The sequence below is a fragment of the Coregonus clupeaformis genome, chromosome 13, assembly GCF_020615455.1.
Source record: "Coregonus clupeaformis isolate EN_2021a chromosome 13, ASM2061545v1, whole genome shotgun sequence".
Classification (NCBI taxonomy): Eukaryota; Metazoa; Chordata; class Actinopteri; order Salmoniformes; family Salmonidae; genus Coregonus; species Coregonus clupeaformis.
The window spans coordinates 44,478,665-44,503,087 of record NC_059204.1 but is presented as its reverse complement, the minus strand read 5'-3'; the positions used below and the strand labels follow the sequence as shown (position 1 = coordinate 44,503,087).

At 42.8% G+C, this 24,423-nt stretch overlaps 2 protein-coding genes across 2 annotated transcripts; one reads left to right on the top strand and one right to left on the bottom strand.

Moving 5' to 3' along the window:
- Nucleotides 1-44: 44 nt before the first annotated feature.
- LOC121579566 (thiosulfate:glutathione sulfurtransferase) lies at nucleotides 45-11,233 on the bottom strand. The gene is made up of 5 exons (XM_041894277.2): nucleotides 11,219-11,233; nucleotides 10,667-10,845; nucleotides 816-938; nucleotides 439-601; nucleotides 45-318 (listed from the first exon to the last, which is right to left on the bottom strand). Exons 2-5 carry the CDS (start codon nucleotides 10,824-10,826, stop codon nucleotides 264-266), a joined length of 501 nt encoding a protein of 166 aa, XP_041750211.1. The 5' UTR covers nucleotides 10,827-10,845; nucleotides 11,219-11,233; the 3' UTR covers nucleotides 45-263.
- An 8,904-nt stretch (nucleotides 11,234-20,137) lies between these two features.
- On the top strand, nucleotides 20,138-22,288 carry LOC121579568 (lipocalin-like). Its single transcript, XM_041894278.2, has 6 exons — nucleotides 20,138-20,657; nucleotides 20,988-21,127; nucleotides 21,187-21,266; nucleotides 21,358-21,465; nucleotides 21,621-21,722; nucleotides 21,810-22,288. The coding sequence occupies exons 1-6, from the start codon at nucleotides 20,562-20,564 to the stop codon at nucleotides 21,827-21,829; spliced, it is 546 nt and encodes a 181-aa protein (XP_041750212.1). The 5' UTR covers nucleotides 20,138-20,561; the 3' UTR covers nucleotides 21,830-22,288.
- The last annotated feature ends 2,135 nt before the right edge of the window (nucleotides 22,289-24,423 follow it).

The following is a 24,423-nucleotide window of genomic DNA, read 5'->3' as shown; positions in this document are numbered from 1 at the left end:
ACAAAATATACAGTATATACACACACTCACTGACACAAAAGCAGTAACATTCACACACCTGACCTTTATTTGGTTTGGGACAATTTACGCAACCATTTCGTCAATCAATTACTATGAAATAAGACCATCATTGAGTTGTCATTTCCAGTGTAGCATTTCCCCTACTCTGAAGTAAGGATTTAATGGCTATGCTTCCTAAATATATTTTGTTCCAATAAGCAGAATTCAAACACACAGAATGGCCCTGCAGCACTTGAAACACCTCACTGCTCTTCATTCTGGACCCAGTCACTGTATCCTCCAGCATAGTGACGAGCTCTAGGAGAGAAGGAAGAGAAGGAGAGGAGCACAGATGTGTAGTATCAACTGATCTGTGTGGGTACGTCGCTCAGGTTAGGATGCTAGCAGCTTAAAAGGGTGATTGTAAATGGTCTTCACCTGCTGAAACCCAGAGCCCACATTATGTCAAGGGCAGTAGCACTCCGTCTACCCCTCTGGCAGTAGACCACAATGCTGCTATCCTCCTTATGAGGGGCTTGTACTCCAAACCTCTGTTTGAACTGGTCCGGGCTCAGCCTCAGCGCCTCCTGGAGTTCCCCAACTGTTAGTAGTGGTATTTGTATTTCACTTTATTGCCCCACAATGGGAAAATTGGTTTACAGCAGTTTAAAAAGGACATGACAACATGAATCATAACAAAAGAAAATACATATCAAACAAACACAAAACATGACAGAGAAAATGTGTGCACGGTGCTGCTCTGGGAATGTTTCAAACAACATATCAAAATAAGTGTGTCTGTGTGTGTTACTCACGTGGGACATTGGTGGAGCCAGGAATATGTCCAGCCTCAAACTCATCCGGATTGCGGACATCAAACAGTTGAATACTGCTGCTGGGAAACATGGTCTTCAATTGCTTGTATGACACCGCTGAATCTACACAAAACACATTAAAATCAGACAGTCAGCCATATACACAGAGTGTACAAAACATTAAGAACACCTTCCTAATATTGAGATGAATCCCGCTTTTGCCCTCAGAACAGCCTCAATTTGTCGGGGCATGGACTCTACAAGGTGTCGAAAGCGTTCCACAGGGATACGGGCCCATGTTGACTACAATGCTTCCCACAGTTGTGTCAAGTTGGCTGGATGTCCTTTGGGTGGTGGACCATTCTTGATAAACACGAGTGTGAAAAACCCAGCAGCGCTGCAGTTCTTGACATAAACTGTTGCGCCTGGCACCTACTACCATACCCCGTTCAAAGGCACTTAAATATTTTGTCTTGCCCATTCACCTTCAATGGCACACGTACACAATCCATGTCTGAATTTTAAATAATTATTTAATCCATAATACAGTGCATTCGGAAAGTATTCAGACCCCTTGACATTTTACAGCCTTTTTCTAAAATTAATGAAATTGTTTTTTCCCCCTCAATCTACACACAATACCCCATAATGACAAAGCAAAAACAGTTTTTTAGAAATTTTAGCTAATTTACAAAACAAAAAAAACTGAAATATTACATTTACATAAGGTTGGATGGGGAGCATCGCTGCACAGCTACTTTCAGGTCTCTCCAGAGATGTTAGATCGGGTTCAAGTCCGGACTCTGGCTGGGCCACTCAAGGACATTGAGAGACTTGTCCCAAAGCCACTCTTGCATTGTCTTGGCTGTGTGCTTAGGGTCGTTGTCCTGTTGGAAGGTGAACCTTCGCCCCAGTCTGAGGTCCTGAGCGCTCTGGAGCAGGTTTTCATCAAGGATCTCTCTGTACTTCGCTTCGCTCATCTTTCCCTCGATCCTGACTAGTCTCCCAGTCCCTGCCGCTGAAAAACATCCACACAGCATGATGCTGCCACCACCATGCTTCACTGTAGGGATGGTGCCATGTTTCCTCCAGACGCGATGCTTGGCATTCAGGCCAAAGAGTTCAATCTTGGTTTCATCAGACCAGAGAATGTTGTTTCTCATGTTCTGAGAGTCTTTAGGTGCCTTCTGGCAAACTCCAAGCGGGCTGTCATGTGCCTTTTACTGAGGAGTGGCTTCTGTCTGGCCACTCTACCATAAAGGCCTGAATGGTGGAGTGCTGCAGAGATGGTTGTCCTTCTGGAAGGTTCCCCCAACTCCACAGAGGAACTCTGGAGCTCTATCAGAGTGACCATCGGGTTCTTGGTCACCTCCCTGACCAAGGCCCTTCTCCCCCGATTGCTCAGTTTGGCCTGGTGGCCAGCTCTTCCATTTAACTTCTTCCATTTAACCTTCAATGCTGCAGAAATGTTTTGGTACCCTTCCCCAGATCTGTGCCTCAACACAATCCTGTCTCGGAGCTCTACGGACAATTCCTTCAACCTCATGGCTTGGTTTTTGCTCTGAGATGCACTGTCAACTGTGGGACCTTATACAGACAGGTGTGAGCCTTTCCAAATAATGTCCAATCAATTTAATTTACCACAGGTGGACTCCAGTCAAGTTGTAGAAACATCAAGGATGATCAATGGAAACAGGATGTTCAATTTTGAGTCTAATAGCAAAGTGTTGTTTTTTTATATTTAATAAATTTGCACAAAATTCTAAAAACCTGTTTTTGCTTTGTCATTATGGGGTATTGTGTGTAGATTGATGAGAAAAAAAATATTTAATCAATTTTAGAATAAGGCTGTAACATAACAAAATGTGGAAAAAGTCAAGTCTGAATACTTTCCGAATTTATGTATGTATATATATATATACACTGCTCAAAAAAATTAAGGGAACACTTAAACAACACAATGTAACTCCAAGTCAATCACACTTCTGTGAAATCAAACTGTCCACTTAGGAAGCAACACTAATTGACAATAAATGTAACATGCTGTTGTGCAAATGGAATAGACAACAGGTGGAAATTATAGGCAATTAGCAAGACACCCCCAATAAAGGACTGGTTTTGTAGGTGGTGACCACAGACCACTTCTCAGTTCCTATGCTTCCTGGCTGATGTTTTGGTCACTTTTGAATGCTGGCAGTGCTTTCACTCTAGTGGTAGCATGAGATGGAGTCTACAACCCACACAAGTGGCTCAGGTAGTGCAGCTCATCCAGGATGGCAAATCAATGCGAGCTGTGGCAAGAAGGTTTGCTGTGTCTGTCAGCGTAGTGTCCAGAGCATGGAGGCTCTACCAGGAGACAGACCAGTACATCAGGAGACGTGGAGGAGGCCGTAGGAGGGCAACAACCCAGCAGCAGGACTGCTACCTCCGCCTTTGTGCAAGGAGGAGCAGGGGGAGCACTGCCAGAGCCCTGCAAAATGACCTCCAGCAGGCCACAAATGTGCATGTGTCTGCTCAAACGGTCAGAAACAGACTCCATGAGGGTGGTATGAGGGCCCGACGTCCACAGGTGGGGGTTGTGCTTACAGCCCAACACCGTGCAGGACGTTGGCATTTGCCAGAGAACACCAAGATTGGCAAATTCGCCACTGGCGCCCTGTGCTCTTCACAGATGAAAGCAGGTTCACACTGAGCACATGTGACAGACGTGACAGAGTCTGGAGACGCCATGGAGAACGTTCTGCTGCCTGCAACATCCTCCAGCATGACCGGTTTGGCGGTGGGTCAGTCATGGTGTGGGGTGGCATTTCTTTGGGGGGCCGCACAGCCCTCCATGTGCTCGCCAGAGGTAGCCTGACTGCCATTAGGTACCGAGATGAGATCCTCAGACCCCTTGTGAGACCATATGCTGGTGCGGTTGGCCCTGGGTTCCTCCTAATGCAAGACAATGCTAGACCTCATGTGGCTGGAGTGTGTCAGCAGTTCCTGCAAGAGGAAGGCATTGATGCTATGGACTGGCCCGCCCGTTCCCCAGACCTGAATCCAATTGAGCACATCTGGGACATCATGTCTCGCTCCATCCACCAACGCCACGTTGCACCACAGACTATCCAGGAGTTGGTGGATGCTTTAGTCCAGGTCTGGGAGGAGATCCCTCAGGAGACCATCCGCCACCTCATCAGGAGCATGCCCAGGCGTTGTAGGGAGGTCATACAGGCACGTGGAGGCCACACACACTACTGAGCCTCATTTTGACTTGTTTTAAGGACATTACATCAAAGTTGGATCAGCCTGTAGTGTGGTTTTCCACTTTAATTTTGAGGGTGACTCCAAATCCAGACCTCCATGGGTTGATAAATTTGATTTCCATTGATAATTTTTGTGTGATTTTGTTGTCAGCACATTCAACTAGGTAAAGAAAAAAGTATTTAATAAGATTATTTCATTCATTCAGATCTAGGATGTGTTATTTTAGTGTTCCCTTCATTTTTTTGAGCAGTGTATATATTTATTGTTTGTTTGTTTGATGTATTTAACCCTTTACCTCTGGCACTAAACAGTCTCCATATATACTTCCATAAATTTTTTCAACTGGTACCGGGGGACTTTCAGACGAGTCTTGTGAGGCCTGCGGGTGTCCTAGAGCAAAACGTGTATATCATATTAGTGTGTAGCCCAAACTGTCCGGACGCTACAGACAGAAGTTGGCAGATCAGCTGTACTGACTTCAGACGAGTCCCGTGACGGAGAACAACATTGTGTTCGTGAGAGTCTCATCTTTCCATAGATGGGTCATAATAGTTTGTAGGCCAAACCGTTTGGACGCTACAGATGAGTTTGTGAGAAGACCGATTTTCGGGATGTCTCATGGTCTGACAAACACCACTCTAGCTCTGTCACCTTTCACCGCAGATGCGGAAGTGAGACATCGTTGGATTAAATCAAATTGTATTTGTCACATGCGCCAAATACAACAGGTATGCGCCAAACAACCTTACCGTGAAATGCTTACTTACAAGCCCTTAACAATGCAGTTCAAGAAATAGAGTTAAGAAAATATTTACTAAAATAAAAAGTTACAATAAAATATAAATAATGAGGCTATATAATCAGGGGTGCGTCTCAATGTAGTGGATTGAAACGCACCCAATGCAAATAAACAGATATATCTAGCTTAAACTGACAGATTTATGTTTTTTTTTTATTATTATGCTAATTAGATTTCCGTGGGGGCGTGGACATCGACTCTAGGGGTTTTTAACCTGTCTCCTCCCCTTCATCTACAACACCCAAACTCGGTCCTCGGGACTACAAGGGGTGCACGTTTTGGTTTTTGCCCTAACACTACACAACTAATTCAAATTATCAAAGCTTGATTAGTTGAATCAGCTGTGTAGTGCTAGGGCAAAAATCTAAATGTGCACCCCCTTGGACGAAGTTTGGGAAACCATGATCTACACTGATTGAAGTGGATTTAACTAGTGACATCAATAAGGAATCATAGCTTTCACCTGGTCAGTCTGTCATGGAAAGAGCAGGTGTTCTTAATGTTTTATATACTCAGTGTATAAACCATATCAAGAGCCATATACTGTATAAACTGTTGTGAAGGCTCATGTCATCACCCCTAATCTCTGGCCACGCCCCTCCCTTGCCACTTACCCCACCTGTTCCCACACTGCTCATTAGCACCTCTTGACTATTCAAGCAGCCGTTTTTCCCCTCCAGTTTTCCTTTTTCCTGTTGGTGAATGCATGGGGCAGTCATCAATTGTTTTCCTTTCCATGTTGTGCGCATGGGGCAGTCATCAATTGTTTTCCTTTCCATGTTGTGCGTGACTGACAAGGGGTTTCCACTAGATAACACAGCCACAAAGTCAAAAATGGCTCTATCCTAAAAATTCATGAAAACAAAAATGTGCTTTTTGGTTTTAATTTATGGTTAGGCGTAAGGTTAGCATTGTGGTTAAAGTTAGGTTTAAAATCAGATTTTAAGAGAAATTTTAGAAATAAGATGGGTTTATGTGGCTGTGTTAGCTAGTGACGACTCTGACAAAGTGAGTAACTTTCATTATTGAAGAATATGTAAGATCCTTTTAGTTTGTTCAAGTTTATATGCTGCTGCCATGTTCCGTAGTACAATTTCCTGTCAGTCCAGCATGTAAGATATATTCTCAGTTGTTTGATGCATTTCAGTTATTTATCCCTTTTGCAATTGTCAGTCATGCTTGTATGTTAACATCTCACTCTTGTATTTCCCTAGAAAAAAAAACATTATCCTGCAAGCTTTCCCCATGTAATCCTGTGTCTGCAATAAAACCCCAGCATTTGGATTTCTGCTCCATCTCCTCATTCCTACACCCTGACTGATGTACCGTAGCGGTAGAAACAGTCCTGAACTTAGCCTAGCCTGTCCACCCATTACTTTATCAGAGGGAGTCATAAGTAGAGACCCATGTGTCCTGGCTAAGGGGGTGTATTTGTACACACACACACACAGAGAGAGACAGAGAGAACCGAGCAGTCATTGACCTCCATTACACAAGCTACTGGACTCTTTGGGACCCATTTCCCACGGGGGGCCAGTATGAACATTTTTAAAATAATGTATGCACTCACTAACTGTAAGTCGCTCTGGATAAGAGCGTCTGCTAAATGACTAAAATGTAAATGTAACATACTTTTCTTTTCCTTCTGTATGCATTACTTACTGTTTTTCTTATTTTTAGTGGCAGCCTAAGGGTACATGTTTCATAAATGTATCATTTGAAATGGATAATGTACCTGTAACCACCCCCCCCAACAATTTTTTTTTTTCTTCCAGTCATTGTGGTAGCGCTAGTTAGCAATTGCGCGAGTGCTAGTTAGCATCTTTCTTCAAACTGCACACAGAGACATAAAAATGGTATCCACAAGTTCATCTGAGGAAGTAGATTGTTTAACTTTTTTATTTAACTTCTATTTATTCATTCATTCATTCATTCATTCCGGGGAGCCCAATTGAGACCCTGGTCTCATTCTCAATAGTGCCCTGAGAACAAACAATTCATAAATCAACATGATATTTCAATAAAACAGAACCTACAAGATACAGCAGTTACAAATACACATTTCAACAACACAAATACATTATTACAATCAACCACTCGCAAACGTCGGTGAATTCATTCCTCATCAGTGTTCTAAACTGCCCTATTGGCACCAGAGATTCAAGATGTAATGAGGTTTGTAAATTATTCCAAACATGGGGGGCGTTAAAACTAAAGGATGATTTACCTAGGTGGGCAGAGACACGGGACCTCAAGATTTAACCAACCCTGTGACTGCTCATTATGCTCTTATATTTTTATACTTTAACAGAGAAGTGAGATATGTTGGAAGCTTGTGCAGCTTAGCTTTGTAAACAAAATGGGAGAATTTAAGTGATCTACGGGAATTTAGAGAAGTCCAGACGACCTTCTGACAACGGATGTAGTGATGAGTATTAAACCTGTCACCTGTGATAAAGCGATGCGCGCTATGGTACACAGCATCCAATGGTTTTAGAGTAGAGGCTGGTGTCAGCATAGTCAAAAGCTGGCAGGAATGTTGCCTGTACAACCTCTTGTTTATGGAGAGGCATGATCTATTTCTATAAAATAAATCTCAACTGCCCTGCACGCCCGGTCAGTATTTTGCCATGATTACTAAGTTTAGATAGATGGCTAGACTAACAATCTAAAAATTGTTAGCTGACATGGATAATTGAGTGACTGTCAGTAGGCAGGTTTCCATTGACCCAGGTTTATTTGACAAAAGTAGTGTCGCAAAAAAATATATTGCAACATGTGTAATGGAAACGGCAGATATTCGAGACATTTTCGAAAGATCAACAATATTTTTATCCGTTCAATAAGGGTGGATTTTTCATTTGTCAAACTTTTTTTGCGACAAATCATGATAGAAACAGTGATTTTCGAATAAATGATTTCCGAATAATTTTTAAGTTATGTGTGGCACTTGATTTTGACGCTCCACTCCACATTTAATTCTAAATGCCTACTGCTTACAAAATATATTTTTTCAACTCTAAAAATAATGTTTATTTGCAGGACAAGGATTATCCTGACTTTCAAAAATGCCAGAATTGCATCACCATGCTTTTCTGGTTGGCTGGATGCAAGTTTCACCATCCAATTATTTCAGATTTACAGGACTGCAAGTTTCACAATTGCGATTTGTTAATCATCGGTGTGATACGTTGGCACATGAGAATTATTAGTATGTCAAATATTAGTCAATTATTGCATTCTATCCATGTTGGCTTTCACGGGCTACCTGAGACATGAAACAGAGGTTTGAGAGCATTCAGGCTGTCACCAAATGTATTGATGCGCAATTTGCCTAAATGGGTAATGGAAACCCTTCAACTACTTAATTTCTATTATACACTGTATTGTTAAATTTTTTATGTGACGTCATTACGTCCAGCTGTTTTTAATAGACGCAAAATAGTTAAAGGGAAATGCACGATAGCAGGCAATTGTATCCATTTTCTATGCTTCTAAATGTAAAAACAAAACTTAAATAAACGTTAATGGAAACATAGCTACTGACTGACATAAAAGACAGACAGTACATATATCAACCATATCAACTAACAAAAGGGATAGTGTGTGTATGTGGACACCTGCTCGTCGAACATCTCATTCCAAAATCATAGGCATTAATATGGAGTTGGTCCCCCCTTTGCTGCTATAACAACCTCAACTCTTCTGGGAAGGCTTTCCACTAGATGTTGGAACATTGCTGCGGGGACTTGCTTCCATTCAGCCACAAGAGCATTAGTGAGGTCGGGCACTGATGTTGGGCGATTAGGCCTGGCTCGCAGTCGGCGTTCCAATTAATCCCAAAGTTGTTCAATTGGGCTGAGGTCAGGGCTCTGTGCAGGCCAGCCAAGTTCTTCCACAATGATCTCAACAAACCATTTCTTTATGGACCTTGCTTTGTGCAAATCAAATCAAATTGTATTTGCCACATGCGCCAAATACAACAGGTACAGTGAAATGCTTACTTACAAGCCCTTAACCAACAATGCAGTTTTTTAAGAAAATAAAAAAGAGTGTTAAAAATAAAAAATAGCAGTAAAATAAAATAACAGTAGGGAGGCTATATACAGGGGGTACCGGTTAGTCGAGGTAATATGTACATGTGGGTAGAGTTAAAGTGACTATGCATAAATAATAAACAGAGTAGCAACAGCGTAAAAGAGGGGGGTGAGGTGGGGTGAGGGGGCAATGCAAATAGTCCGGGTAGCCATGATTAGCTGTTCAGGAGTCTTATGGCTTGGAGGTAGAAGCTGTTAAGAAGCCTTTTGGACCTAGACTTGGCGCTCCAGTACCGCTTGCCGTGCGGTAGCAGAGAGAACAGTCTATGACTAGGGTGGCTGGAGTCTTTGACAATTTTGAGGGCCTTCCTCTGACACCGCCTGGTATAGAGGTCCTGGATGGCAGGAAGCTTGAACCCAGTGATGTACTGGGCCATACGCACTACCCTCTGTAGTGCCTTGCGGTCGGAGGCCGAGCAGTTGCCATACCAGGTGGTGATGCAACCAGTCAGGATGCTCTCGATGGTGCAGCTGTATAACCTTTTGCACTGGGGCATTGTCCTACTGAAACCGGAAAGGGCCTTCCCAAACTGTTGCCACAAAGTTGGAAACACAGAATCATCTAGAATGTCATTGTATGCTATAGCGTTAAGATTTCCCTTCACTGGAACTAAGGGGCCTAGCCCGAACCATGAAAAACAGCCCCAGACCAAATTCCTCCTCCACCAAACTGTACAACTGGCACTATGCATTGGGGCAGGTAGCATTCTCCTGGCATCCACCAAACCCAGATTTGTCAGTCGGACTGCGAGATGGTAAAGCGTGATTCATCACTCCAGAGAACGCGTTTCCACTGCTCCAGAGTCCAATGGTGGCGAGCTTTACAACACTCCAGCCGACGCTTGGCATTGCGCATGGTGATTTTAGGCTTGTGTGCGGCTGCTCGGCCATGGAAACCCATTTCATGAAACTCCCGACGAACAGTTATTGTGCTGATGTTGCTTGCAGAGGCAGTTCGGAACTCAGTAGTTAGTGTAGCAACCGAGGACAGACAATTTTTACGCGCTATGCGCTTCAACACTCGGTGGTCCCGTTCTGTGAGCTTGTGTGGCGGCTGAGCCGTTATTGCTCCTAGACGTTTCCACTTCACAATAACAGCACTTACAGTTGACCGGGGCAGCTCTAGCAAGGCAGAAATTTGACTAACTAACTTGTTGGAAAGGTGGCATCCTATAACAGTGCCACGTTGAAAGTCACTGAGGTCTTCAGTAAGGCCATTCTACTGCCAATGTTTGTTTATGGAGATTGCATGGCTGTGTGCTAGATTTTATACACCTGTCAGCAACGGGTGTGGCTGAAATAGCCAAATCCACTAATTTGAAGGGGTGTCATACTTTTGTATACAGTATATAGTGTACATGCGAAATTGTGCCAAAAATAAAATACTATAATATTTAGGCAGTGGTGAAATCTTGAGTTCACATCACTCTACTGAAGGCCTTCACTTTGTCAAAAATGACTGAGCAGTCATTGACCTCCATTACACAAGTTACTGATTCTTTGGAACTCATACAAACAGACTTTTCTACAACTTAGCACACTTTTCAATTTCATCAATTTAGTGAATTGTAGGCTTATTGGTCTCGATATAGTGTCCCAGATACCCTGGCTAGAAATGTGCATGGCATATTTTAAAATAGACAATGCGCACAGTACTAGTTGGAATACCGGGGCAGCGTACTGTCACGAGTCAAGAAATAGCCTACCTGTGGTCGGTGGCTCCTCGTAGTAGAATGCCCCAGGTTTCACATCACACAATCGGTCGGGCGTGCCACCACAGTGCGTCTCCTCTGCCACGACCACCAGTGGCAGCGGTAGTAGCGACAGCGCGCACACTACGAGAAGCATCTTCTGCATCTTTTGCATCTTTGAATGTCGCCTGAAACTATGTCCAGAGCTATTGGTCTACGTGTCTAAGTGCATGTTTTCCCTCCCCGCCCTGAAGTTGGTCATTGGTGACTCAAACAGTTTCACATATAAAGATGTTAATAAGCCACATCATTTGACATCATTTTATCACTGGCTGTGTCTTGCCCTTGTCAAGCCCAATGGCTGTATATTTAAAAAAAGTCAAGTCTATGCAAGTGAGATAGCCTATTAAATAAAACGGAAGTTTCAAGTCACATTAAACCAAAAGTTAAAGACATGCTCCAGTACTTTGGCGACTAAGAAAGTATTTTTAAACCTCAAGCTTTGGGCTGTATGTGTCTATGTGTAGTTCATACAAGCATAATATATAAGCAGAATTATTATTTTACCTCAATTAGCCACGAAATCCCTAGTTTGAAAGCAACTGTTTTATTGAAGCTGTGCTATGACATTTTCCCCCACATGGGCCAGACCCATAGCAATTAGAGTTCTAGCCAATTAGCTTCAACCTTCACATTTGAGTGACAGCTAGTAAGAGGCCTGCGCAGCGTTATCCAATGAGTTTGCAGGGCAGGCCCAACAGCTCAGTGGACACAGCAGAGAGAGGGAGAGAGAGGACGAGAGAGAGTAATGAGGTGGTGCACATATCTGCACATACATGACCAAAAGTATGTGGACACCTGCTCTTCGAACATCTCATCCCAAAATCATGGGCATTAATATGGAGTTGGTCCCCCCTTTGCTGCTATAACAGCCTCCACTCTTCTGGAAAGGCTTTCCACTAGATGTTGGAACATTGCTGCGGGGACTTGCTTCCATTCAGCCACAAGAGCATCAGTGAGGTCAGGCACCGATGTAGGGCGATTAGGTCTGGCTCGCAGTCAGCGTTCAAATTCATCCCAAAGGTGTTCGATGGGGTTGGGGTCAGGGCTCTGTGCAGGCCAGTCAAGTTCTTCCACAACGATCTCGACAAACCATTTCTGTATGGACCTCACTTTGTGCACAGGGGCATTGGCTAGTACAGGACTAGTACAGGACTAGTAAAGGCCCAGTGCACTACTTTTTTATATATATTTTTTTAACTAAATGTATTTGAGTGTTTACCAGCATTTGTAACTTGAGTCTGATAATTATCTGTACAAAACAGTTAATCTGATAATACTTGTGGAATATAAAAGCACTTGTTTGATATACAGTAATAGTCAAAAGTTTTAGAACACCTAATCATTCAAGGGTTTTTCTTTATTTTTACTATTTTCTACATTGTAGAATAATATTGAAGACATCAAAACTATGAAATAACACATATGGAATCATGTAGTAAACAAAAAAGTGTTAAACAAATCAAGATATTTTATATTTTAGATTCTTCAAAGTAGCCACCCTTTGCCTTGATGACAGCTTTGCACACTCTTGGCATTCTCTCAACCAGCTTCATGAGGAATGCTTTTCCAACAGTCTTGAAAGAGTTTCCACATATTCCTTTCCTGTGGTGGTCCTCATGAGAGCCAGTTTCATCATAGCGCTTGATGATTTTTGTGACTGCACTTGAAGAAACTTTCAAAGTTCTTGAAATGTTCCAGATTGACTGACCTTCATGTCTTAACGTAATGATGGACTGTTGTTTCTCTTTGCTTATTTGAGCTGTTCTTGCCATAATATGGACTTGGATACAGAATGGCGCCGAAAAAGATGGCAGCTGTTTTACAGCCCTCTAACCAATTGTACTATTATGTGTGTTTTTTTGCATTATTTGTAATTTATTCTGTACATAATGTTTCTGCCACCGTCTCTTATGACCAAAAAGAGCTTCTGGATATCAGGACAGCGATTACTCACCTCGTATTGGACAAAGATTGTTTCTTCAACGAGTCGGACGCAAAGGATATCCAACAGACACCCGACAAGGCCCAAATCCCCGTCATTCGCATGAGAAAGATATCGTGGACGTAGGTCGGGGTGTCTTGTAAGGATCCGACGGCGAGCGAGTAAACTGCCTCTTCCATCAATTCTATTAGCCAATGTTCAATCATTTCAAAATAAATTAGATGACCTAAGGTTATCCTACCAATGGGATATTAAAAACGGTAATATCTTATGTTTCACCGAGTCGTGGCTGAACGACGACATGGATAACATAGAGCTGGCGGGATATACGCTACATCGGCAGAATAGAACGGCTGACTCCGGTAAGACAAAGGGTGGCGGTCTGTGTATGTTTGTAAACAACAGTTGGTGCATAAAATCTAATACTAAGGAAGTCTTGAGGTTTTGCTCGCCTGAGGTAGAGTATCTAATTATAAGCTGTAGACCACACTATGTACCAAGAGAGTTTTCATCTATATTTTTTGTAGCTGTCTATTTACCACCACAAACCGATGCAGGCACTAAGATTGCACTCAATAAGCTGTATAAGGCCATAAGCAAACAGGAAAACGCTCATCCAGAGGCAGCGCTCCTAGTGGCCGGGGACATTAATGCAGGGAAACTTAAATCCGTTCTACCTAATTTCTACCAGCATGTTAAATGTGCAACCATAGGGAAAAAAACTCTAGACCACCTTTACTCCACACACAGAGACGCGTACAAAGCTGTCCCTCGCCCTCCATTTGGCAAATCTGACCATAACTCTATCCTCCTGATTCCTGCTTATAATCAAAAACTAAAGCAGGAAGCACCAGTGACTCGGTTAATAAGGAAGTGGTCAGATAATGCAGATGCTAAGCTACAGGATTGTTTTGCTAGCACAGACTGGAATATGTTCCGGGATTCTTCCGATAGCATTGAGGAGTACGCCACATCAGTCACTGGCTTCATCAATAAGTTCATCGATGACGTCGTCCCCACAGTGACCGTACGTACATACCCCAACCAGAAGCCATGGATTACAGGCAACATCCGCACTGAGCTAAAGGGTAGAGCTGCTGCCTTCAAGGAGCGGGACTCTAACCCGGACGCTTATAAGAAATCCCGCTATGCCCTCTGACGAGCCATCAAACAGGCAAAGAGTTAATACAGGACTAAGATTGAATCGTACTACACCGGCTCTGACACTCGTCGGATGTGGCAGGGCTTGCAAACTATTACAGACTACAAAGGGAAGCACAGCCGCGAGCTGCCCAGTGACACAAGCCTACCAGATGAGCTAAATCACTTCTATGCTCGCTTCGAGGCAAGCAACACTGAAGCATGCATGAGAGCATCAGCTGTTCCGGATGACTATGTGATCAAGCTCTCTGTAGCCGATGTGAGTAAGACCTTTAAACAGGTCAACATTCACAAGGCCGCAGGGCCAGACGGATTACCAGGACGTGTACTCCGAGCATGCACTGACCAACTGGCAAGTGTCTTCACTGACATTTTCAACATGTCCCTGACTGAATCTGTAATACCAACATGTTTCAAGCAGACCACCATAGTCCCTGTTCCCAAGAACACTAAGATAGCCTGCCTAAATGACTACCGACCCGTAACATTCATGTCTGTAGCCATGAAGTGCTTTGAAAGGCTGGTCATGGCTCACATCAACACCATTATCCCAGAAACCTACACCCACTCCAATTTGCATACCGCCCCAACAGATCCACAGATGATGCAATCTCTATTGCACTCCACACTGCCCTTTCCCACCTGGACAAGAGGAACACCTACGTGAGAATGCTATTCATTGACTGTAGCTCAGCATTCAACACCATAGTGCCCTCAAAGCTCATCACTAAGCTAAGGACCCTGGGACTAAACACCTCCCTCTGCAACTGGATCCTCAACTTCCTGACGGGCCGCCCCCAGGTGGTAAGGGTAGGTAACAACACATCTGCCACGCTGATCCTCAACACGGGGGCCCCTCAGGGGTGCGTGCTCAGTCCCCTCCTGTACTCCCTGTTCACCCATGACTGCATGGCCAGGCACGACTCCAACACCATCATTAAGGTTGCCGACGACACAACAGTGGTAGGCCTGATCACCGACAATGATGAGACAACCTATAGGGAGGAGGTCAGAGACCTGGCCATGTGGTGTCAGGATAACAACCTCTCCCTCAACGTGCTCAAGACAAAGGAGATGATTGTGGACTACAGGAAAAAAAAGAGGACTGAGCACGCCCCCATTCTCTTCGACGGGGCTGTAGTGGAACAGGTTGAGAGCTTCAAGTTCCTTGGTGTCCACATCACTAACAGACTATCATGGTCCAAACACACCAAGACAGTCGTGAAGAGGGCACAACAAAGGCTATTCCCCCTCAGGAGACTGAAAAGATTTGGCATGGGTCCTCAGATCCTCAAAAAGTTCTACAGATGCACCATCGAGTGCATCCTGACTGGTTGCATCACCGCCTGGTATGGCAACTGCTCAGCCTCCGACCGCAAGGCACTACAGAGGATAGTGCGTATGGCCCAGTACACCACCGGGGCCAAGGTTCCTGCCATCCAGGACCTCTATACCAGGTGGTGTCAGAGGAAGGCCCTAAAAATTATCAAAGACTCCAGCCACCCTAGTCATAGACTGTTCTCTCTGCTACCGCACGGCAAGAGGTACCGGAGCGCCAAGTCTAGGTCCAAAAGGCTTCTTAACAGCTTCTAACCCCAAGCCATAAGACTCCTGAACAGCTAATCATGGCTACCCGGACTATTTGCATTGCCCCCTCAACCCACCCCACCCCACTCTTTTACGCTGTTGCTACTCTGTTTATTATTTATGCATAGTCACTTTAACTCTACCCACATGTACATATTACCTCGACTAACCGGTACCCCCTGTATATAGCCTCCCTACTGTTATTTTATTTTACTGCAATTTTTAATTTTTTACTTATCTATTTTCAGCTGTCCAACTGAATATACTAATCTTTCAACAGAGATAACACTCATGCAAGCTTGGTGAAGGCATGATCATCAATCTTGACGGCTATTGAATAATGACTTAGATAGTATTTACTCACAAATGGAATAACACTAAGTCAAACCTATAGGACTCTAGGTGTGCATAGGCTATATGGAGTAAATGTAGAATGCTGTGGGAACAACCGAGTCATTGCCTGATTTGTCGTTTAAATGTTTCCACATGTAGAGAAGAAAGCTGGAAAGAAGTTTGATGTTTTCACCGCAAAAACATTCACAACACAAGTTGTGGCTGGGACCAACTTCTTCATTCAAGTGAGAATGTGTATTTTAAAATCGTTTTGTCTCTGCTTTCTAGCCTATGTTTAGCAAAAATAAATGTATTGGTTCCACCACAGCAGTGTTTCCCAAACTCTGTGCAGGTTTTGTTTTTTGCCCTAACTAATCATAAAGTTTTCATAATTTGAAATAGCTGTGTAGTGTTAGGGCACAAACCAAAACGTGTACCGAGTTTGGGAAACCCTGTACTACAGTGAGACATAATTTTGTTTTCAAGCACTGTGAGAGCTGTGACTCCCAGCCACACCCTCACCACCCCTGTATGGGTTTCAAAGCCTTAGGCTGTGTTAAAAATGTATAGGGAGTGAACATGTACTGGAAGAGCTTTGTAAACACTAAACAAACTGGTCATTACTCAGTACATATGAGCCTTGAGAGTCCCGTCTCTCCATCACCTATGGATCACTCATCAGACCCTAATCCTTCCCTTTCTCATAGGTCCATGTTGGTGGAGATGAATTTATGCACCTGTGCGTCCATAAAACACTACCCCACGCTGGCGGGAAACTGGAGCTGAATGGTGTCCAGAATCCCAAAGCTCACCATGACCCTATTGGTTTCTTCTGATTACCTGTAACTCCCTGCAGAGGATGCCACCCCCATACTCCAGCCGCCATGCCTGCTCTGGATCATCTGTACCCTTGTTGCTTATGGTCACCTGTACTGTATTGTAGTGTAATATACTGTATTGTATACTTCCATTGGTAAATGTCTGTCTGTACTAAAAGCCGTCTACACCTTTAACTAAATGTATTTTGTTACAATGCAATGTAAATAAACATTTGACAGCCAATTTTTGTAAAACAAACAAACACTCAGTGAAGTGCTTGTTGTATAATTTCACTTACCACATTTCAGTCTTTGTGTTTTGGATGTGATTAAATTAATCTATCACAGCAATTACTGTACACCTATTAAATAATCCCAAGTAGTGACTGACATGTTTCCCATGATTGTATGGTATCACATCAGGTAGGGATTCTATCAGTTAAATAGATCTAAACAAACACACATGCAATGACTTTGAGTTGGTTCTGGACGTTCAAATATAATTCTGTCAACAGGAAAGACGAGCATCAATTGCGGTGTGAAGTCTTCTTTTTGCTGAAAACATTTTCCCTCAATTGGGTGTCTGCTGAATGCAACCCAAAAGAGGGCCACACCCATTGTAAGAGGTGATTACAACCTGTAATGACAGCATATGATTAACTGATGGCAGGTTTTACCTGTGATTACCATATTTCACCAAAACACACACAAAGCTGAAAACTGGTAGTTATCCCTCTGTCTTTGGGGGTTTGATGAGGGCAATAAAAAGTAGAGGGTGAGGGGAGGAGAAAAGGAACAGAACTAGAATATAAGTCACCAGAATAAGCAGGAGGTATGCAAAGTATCACAGTACTAGGATGAAATCAATGCTAATCGTGATGCTGGTGGTGGCATGTCTGTTGCTGACTGAATCTGGTGAGTATGACATAGATCACTACATGCAGCATGACACACAGGGTATAGTCATGTGATTATGATAACAGTGTTACAGGGTAGGCTACAGGAGATCCTTGAGTGACTGACTCAGTTGACACGACCTCCCTGTTTTATATCTTTAGATGGAAAACGTAAAACCAAGAAAAATAGGATGTCATTACCCAGAGGAGTGAAGAAGATTCAAGAGGCCCTGGGTGAGTCGTGTTATAACTTTACTTGCTTGCCTTTGTCCTCTTCCTCTCTGTTTCTCTCCCCTCCACCACTGTCTTTTCTGGGTGATTCCTTGCATGATTAATTGCATGTGACACTGTATGATGATTGTAACTTTATTAAGAATTGAGAGCTTTGATGTTAAAACGTTACATCATGTCCACATGTTTAATAAGTGTTTTGGCCATTCATTCGTTCATGAGGTGGTTGGCTGTGTCTGTTGCAGACCCTAATCGAATTGTAAATACTTTGAAACAGAAAACTAGATCCGAAGATCTGGGTGAGTGCAACACATTTATTTCTGTACCCAAAACAGTGATCAACAGGAGGAGTTCTTATTGCCCTAACCAATTATTAAAGACACATTAAAGACTCCACACATCTATAACATACTGATTCATATTTAGTATGTAGTTTTCCAACTTGTAGTGTACTTAAATTCTATGATTAAACAAACATTGTTTACTATTTTTTATTTAGCTAAAGTAACAGAGGACGCCATTGTAAATGAACATTTGAGATGTAAGTAAAAAATATTATTGCAAGCATATAAGGATTACTCTGCATTAGTAATGCAATATTTATTCTGATATTTTGGACAAAACTGATGGTATTTATTTTGTCTTTGTTCTAGTGACGACCCAAGGTGAGTTGTGATCATGAAAGTGATGATGCCATTGCTCAAGTGTCCACATGTTTGACTGTGTAGTTATTACTGTGTTATTTTTTCCCCTCAGTGATGAACTGGCTTCATAAAGTGGTTGACGTTGGTGAGCAATATCTGTCTGTCTGTTTGTCTGTCTGTCCTTTCTGTCTGTCCTTTCTGTCTGTCTGTCTGTCTGCCTGCCTGTCTCTCTGTCTAGCATCTATCAGTGATTAACACAATCATTTCTGATTTGATTTCCCAATTTAGGAAAAGGTATTGCTAACGGTGTCTGCAAGACAGGTGAGCATGGTACAATTAAGAATAACTGTATGAAGACATCATAAACATACTGTCAACTACACATCTTGTTCATTCTATATGAACATCTTAGAGTGGAGGATTGTCTGCATTGTTTCCCTCATTTTGCTTCCCTCCTGTCCTTTATCCACACAGTCAGCCATTTATGAAGGATTTGAAGCTAGACTTGACAGGATGGTGAGTACCAAAGACTATATGAGTGAGTACCCTCCTATTTAGTACAACTTGTGTAATATATGTTTTACCTTCTATCATCTAGTCCAATCATACAAAGACTTGTACTCTCCTCTGTCCTCTCTCTATTTCAAGAACACAGTGTCAATACTGTAGATGGACAGCAGAGGTCACCTTTCTCATAAAATTTGCTATGGGACAGCTGGGAGCAAAGCTGGTGTGAAAAGACTTGCAGTAACACATCTTGAAACTTCCCCAGTGCAATCCACAAGCTGAGTCTGCCATCTGTCAGAATGAACATAGTGGCATCCAGTACAATTGATGACTGTCCGTTTTCTTGCTCATAGCACATACTAGTTAATCTATACCATAGAACATAACACAGTAATACCTAAACTTGCATGCATGGTTGTTCAATCAGTAGACTACAATCGTTTGTGGTTTAATTTTTTGGAATGTAATACATGTCATTACATTTTCAAGTGGTAGCCTAATGTTAAACTTAACAAAGTGAATTACATTTTTTGTTAATAAAATAATGTTCCGATAAACTATCTTAGCCCCTCAATCATGGTTTGATTGTATTTACACACCTGAAATAAGCACACAAATATTGTCATTAGATGCTTAGAACATTTATTGGTTAGATTTCTTAGTATTGGATTGAATATTTATATGTTTCGAGACCACTGTTTCAACTGGCAAGATACAGTATATGAGCTGTAGGTGTGTCTGTTATACATAGACTTGCCTACACCTGTTTCAGGTGTTTCATCACAGTATGTCTGCCGCCTCCGACTGCCAAAAGAGTGGAAAATTACCAACTGGAAAATCATTTCTTAGAACTTATATAAGGATTACTTGCCCGAACCAGTATAATATTTAAAGGGATATACCACTCAAAAGGTATGTGGAAAATCATGGTAGGTTGTATTTTTTGTTGACTATACCTTAAACATTGTGTTGACCTGAGATATGATTACATGAAGGCTTGCACTTCCTTTTCAAGCAAGGTTTAACACTGATAGTTACATTTCACATTAAACCACACACACACACACACTCACACACACGAAGTCAGATACAGGGATTGTGTGTTAGGTGGAGCTCTGTTTACCATCTAAAATGCTGACAGTTAGATTTGATTCTCTAGTTCCTGCCCACAGAAAGCACTGGAGGGGCAGATACTGCTTTGTTTATCACTGTCTACCTATTTTTGCTGCTGTATTTTATTTTCTAAATTGATGGGCTGATGCTTACAAGAGCTTTCAGCCCACTTCACATGCACACACATATTACATACACACTCATAACCTGCTGACAATCACCAAGGCAACTCATTGTATATTTTCTAAAGTTATTTGAACTTATTTGAGATGAAATGTGTATTATGTACTTGCACTTTGATGAACGCTCTCTCTCATCATCTCAAAATGCAGTTCATGACGTTCCTTTATGTGGAACCTCCAGTGTTCTACAGAGGGAGGAGTGACCCCATAAGCCCCATCTCCACCCAAGGGTATTGTGTAACTGGTGTGTGTGTATCTCTAAGGGGCAGGGGGTAGAGATGGTAGCAGGTAGCAGCTTGTGTGTGTATGGGAGGGTGGTGTTTATGTAAGCCCATGCTCTACAGTATATATAGGAGTGAGAGGCAGCAAAGAAAAACAGATATTATATTCTGTCCTTTATAATTAATGATACTGACCCTGCTCTGCTGTAGCCATGACGACCATACTGCTGAGAGCACTAGGAGCACTGCTCTGCTCCTTGGTTGTCACCGCTGAGGTTATGCCCCAAGGAGACTTCAATCTACAAGGGGTAAGAGAGAGACTGAAGAGAGGGATGAACTAGAAATCAGGGTTACATAAAAAATCTAATGACGAGGACCAAACTAGGGATTGTTATGGAGAAAAAAAGAAACAGGAGGAGAAGAAATACAGAAAGAAAACTGTGATGAAAACAAGATACAAATGGAAGGGATGAAGAGAAATGTGGGAATTCTAGTGACACATTGTTGGGTGTTTCATTCATGAATGATTCAGGAATATTTCAGTATCAGCTCTCACAGATTTAAGGTTTAAACTTTCTGTGACCCCTGCCGACAGAAATGAGGAGATTATGTAATCTAATCAGGGCTGGTTTTTGCAGGTGGCAGGAAAATGGTACCTGGTTGGATTTGCCACTAATGCCCAGTGGTTCATCAACCACAAGGCCAGCATGAAGATGGGCACCGCCATACTGACACCAACTGCTGACGGAGACCTGGAAATGGCATATGCTAGGCGGAAGTAAGAGAGAAAGAGAGAGACGTTGTGCTGATACTGTATGAACTGTATTGTCTCTGTAGCGCTGATGGCTCCTGCTGGAGAATGAACCACCTGGCCGAGAAGACAAACCTTCCGGGGAAATTCATCTTGAAGTGCAAGCGTAAGTCTAGAACCTTTAAACACATACACACAGTGCACTAATGGGCCTATGTATGATATTGTCAATTCATCTCCCTCTCGTCACTCTCTAGGCTGGAATAATGAAAATGACATGCGTGTCGTTGATGTTAAGTATGACGAGTATGCTCTTATTCACACCAAGACCAAGGGTGTTTCAGCTGTGCTCACCAACCTGTATGGTAAGATCCTTTCCACTCCTCTGTCAAATCCTATAATTCAGTCTCATTATTTCACTATTCCTTTCCCTATCATTTAGCAATCTTTTATTAGAAATGATATTGTATCCTTCATAGTATATTTAGTCTGCCATGTACTACATGTGTTGTGTCTACAGCCCGTGGGACAGACCTGAGCCCTGACCTGCTGCAGAAGTTTAGGCAGTTCTCCCTGGACACTGGCATAATGCCTGAAAACATCGCTATCCTCCCCAAAAACGGTACATCCCATCTCTGTTTGTGAAGTGTGTTTAAGTTGGACAATATTTCTGGATAGAAGTGTCAACCTTATTTCTCTCTTTCTGCAGATGAGTGTCCTGCTGCGTAATTTCATCCATGTTTTTTACTTTCAAAACATGCTCCCTTGATCCGTCTGCATGGCATTGCTACTCGATGGGTAGACCCATGGCAACTGTGGCAACCATGAACCTCCTTTAGCTCCAGGGACCCATCAGGCTCCGCCTTAACCTGTAGCTGAATTGCCTACTGACACCCAGTGTAGCTGTAACCTCTGTTAGTTTCTCACTTCCCTGACTTGCTCCAATGAAATACTGTCTAGTGCTTTTTCAGTTTGTCAGTCATTTTACTCTTCAGATGACTAGAATATGTTGGGTATTTAATACCTCTGATCCTAAGATGTAATGTAAGCTGCTTCAGAAGTGTAAATTAATCAAATGTAATATAAACCCAGCTCTAAAAGCAACCTTGGTGTACCATCATTCTATTGAAAATGTTATCCTACTCCTTGCAGTTATTAGCTGACAATTACATACATGTTGGTCAATTATTAAAAACACAAACATTCATGTAAAATACTTTGCTTTTATTATATATTTTTTGTACATCCATAACAGTTCTGATTCCTCCTTTTGTTTGTTAAGTCTTTACATCTACACACTTTATTTACATGTGTACAAAACAATAATTTACCTCCTATAGAATTCTAGTTACACTGAACTATACAGCAAAGTTCATGATGAAATAAATATAAAAACAAAAATGATCACAGGGGAAGGAACTGTCGAAGCCAGAGTACAAATATACCACCAGTCTTTACAAGTTGCATTTCTGCTCAGGTGACTAATGGCTGTTTGGGTAAAGGAAGTATGTTGTTTGGGTAAAGGAAGTATGTTGTTTGGGTAAAGGAAGTATGTTGTTTGGGTAAAGGAAGTATGTTGTGGTCATGAGTCTGTGGTACCAGATCAAATCAAATCAAATCACATTTCATTGGCCACATGCGCCGAATACAACAGGTGCAGACATTACAGTGAAATGCTTACTTATAGCCCTTAACCAACAGTGCATTTATTTTTTAATAAAAAAGTAAAATAAAACAACAAAAAAGTGTTGAGAAAAAAAGAGCAGAAGTAAAATAAAATAACAGTAGGGAGGCTATATATACAGGGGGGTACCGGTGCAGAGTCAATGTGCGGGGGCACCGGCTAGTTGAGGTAGTTGAAGTAATATGTACATGTGGGTAGAGTTAAAGTGACTATGCATAAATAATTAACATAGTAGCAGCAGCGTAAAAAGATGGGGTGGGGGGTGGGGGGGGGGGGGCAGTGCAAATAGTCCGGGTAGCCATGATTAGCTGTTCGGGAGTCTTATGGCTTGGGGGTAGAAGCTGTTGAAAAGTATTTTGGACCTAGACTTGGCACTCCGGTACTGCTTGCCTTGCAGTAGCAGAGAGAACAGTCTATGACTAGCGTGGATGGAGTCTTTGACAATTTTGAGGGCCTTCCTCTGACACCGCCTGGTATAGAGGTCCTGGATGGCAGGAAGCTTGGCCCCAGTGATGTACTGGGCCGTACGCACTACCCTCTGTAGTGCCTTGCGGTCGGAGGCCGAGCAGTTGCCATACCAGGCGGTGATGCAACCAGTCAGGATGCTCTCGGTGGTGCAGCTGTATAATTTTTTGAGGATCTGAGGACCCATGCCAAATCTTTTCAGTCTCCTGAGGGGGAATAGGCTTTGTCATGCCCTCTTCACGACTGTCTTGGTTTGTTTGGACCATGATAGTTTGTTGGTGATGTGGACACCAAGGAACTTGAAGCTCTCAACCTGTTCCACTACAGCCCCGTCGATGAGAATGGGGGCGTGCTCAGTCCTCTTTTTTTCCCTGTAGTCCACAATCATCTCCTTTGTCTTGATCATGTTGAGGGAGAGGTTGTTATCCTGGCACCACACGGCCAGTTCTCTGACCTCCTCCCTATAGGCTGTGTGGTGTTTAGTCCCAGGATCCTTAGCTTAGTGATGAGCTTTGAGGGCACTATGGTGTTGAATGCTGAGCTGTAGTCAATGAATAGCATTCTCACGTAGGTTTTCCTCTTGTCCAGGTGGGAAAGGGCAGTGTGGAGTGCAATAGAGATTGCATCATCTGTGAATCTGTTGGGGCGGTATGCAAATTGGAGTGGGTCTAGGGTTTCTGGGATAATGGTGTTGATGTGAGTAATGACCAGCCTTTCAAAGCACTTCATGGCTACAGACGTCAGTGCTACGGGTCGGTAGTCATTTAGGCAGGTTATCTTAGTGTCCTTGGGCAGGTGGACTATGGTGGTCTGCTTGAAACATGTTGGTATTACAGACTCAGTCAGGGACATGTTGAAAATGTCAGTGAAGACACTTGCCAGTTGGTCAGCACATGCTCGGAGTACACATCCTGGTAATCCGTCTGGCCCTGCGGCCTTGTGAATGTTGACCTGCTTAAAAGTCTTACTCACATTGGCTACGGAGAGCGTGATCACAGCTGGTGCTCTCATGCATGCTTCAGTGTTGCTTGCCTCGAAGCGAGCATAGAAGTGGTTTAGCTTGTCTGGAAGTCTTGTGTCACTGGGCAGCTCGCGGCTGTGCTTCCCTTTGTAGTCTGTAATAGTTTTCAAGCCCTGCCACATCCAACGAGCGTCAGAGCCGATGTAGTACGAT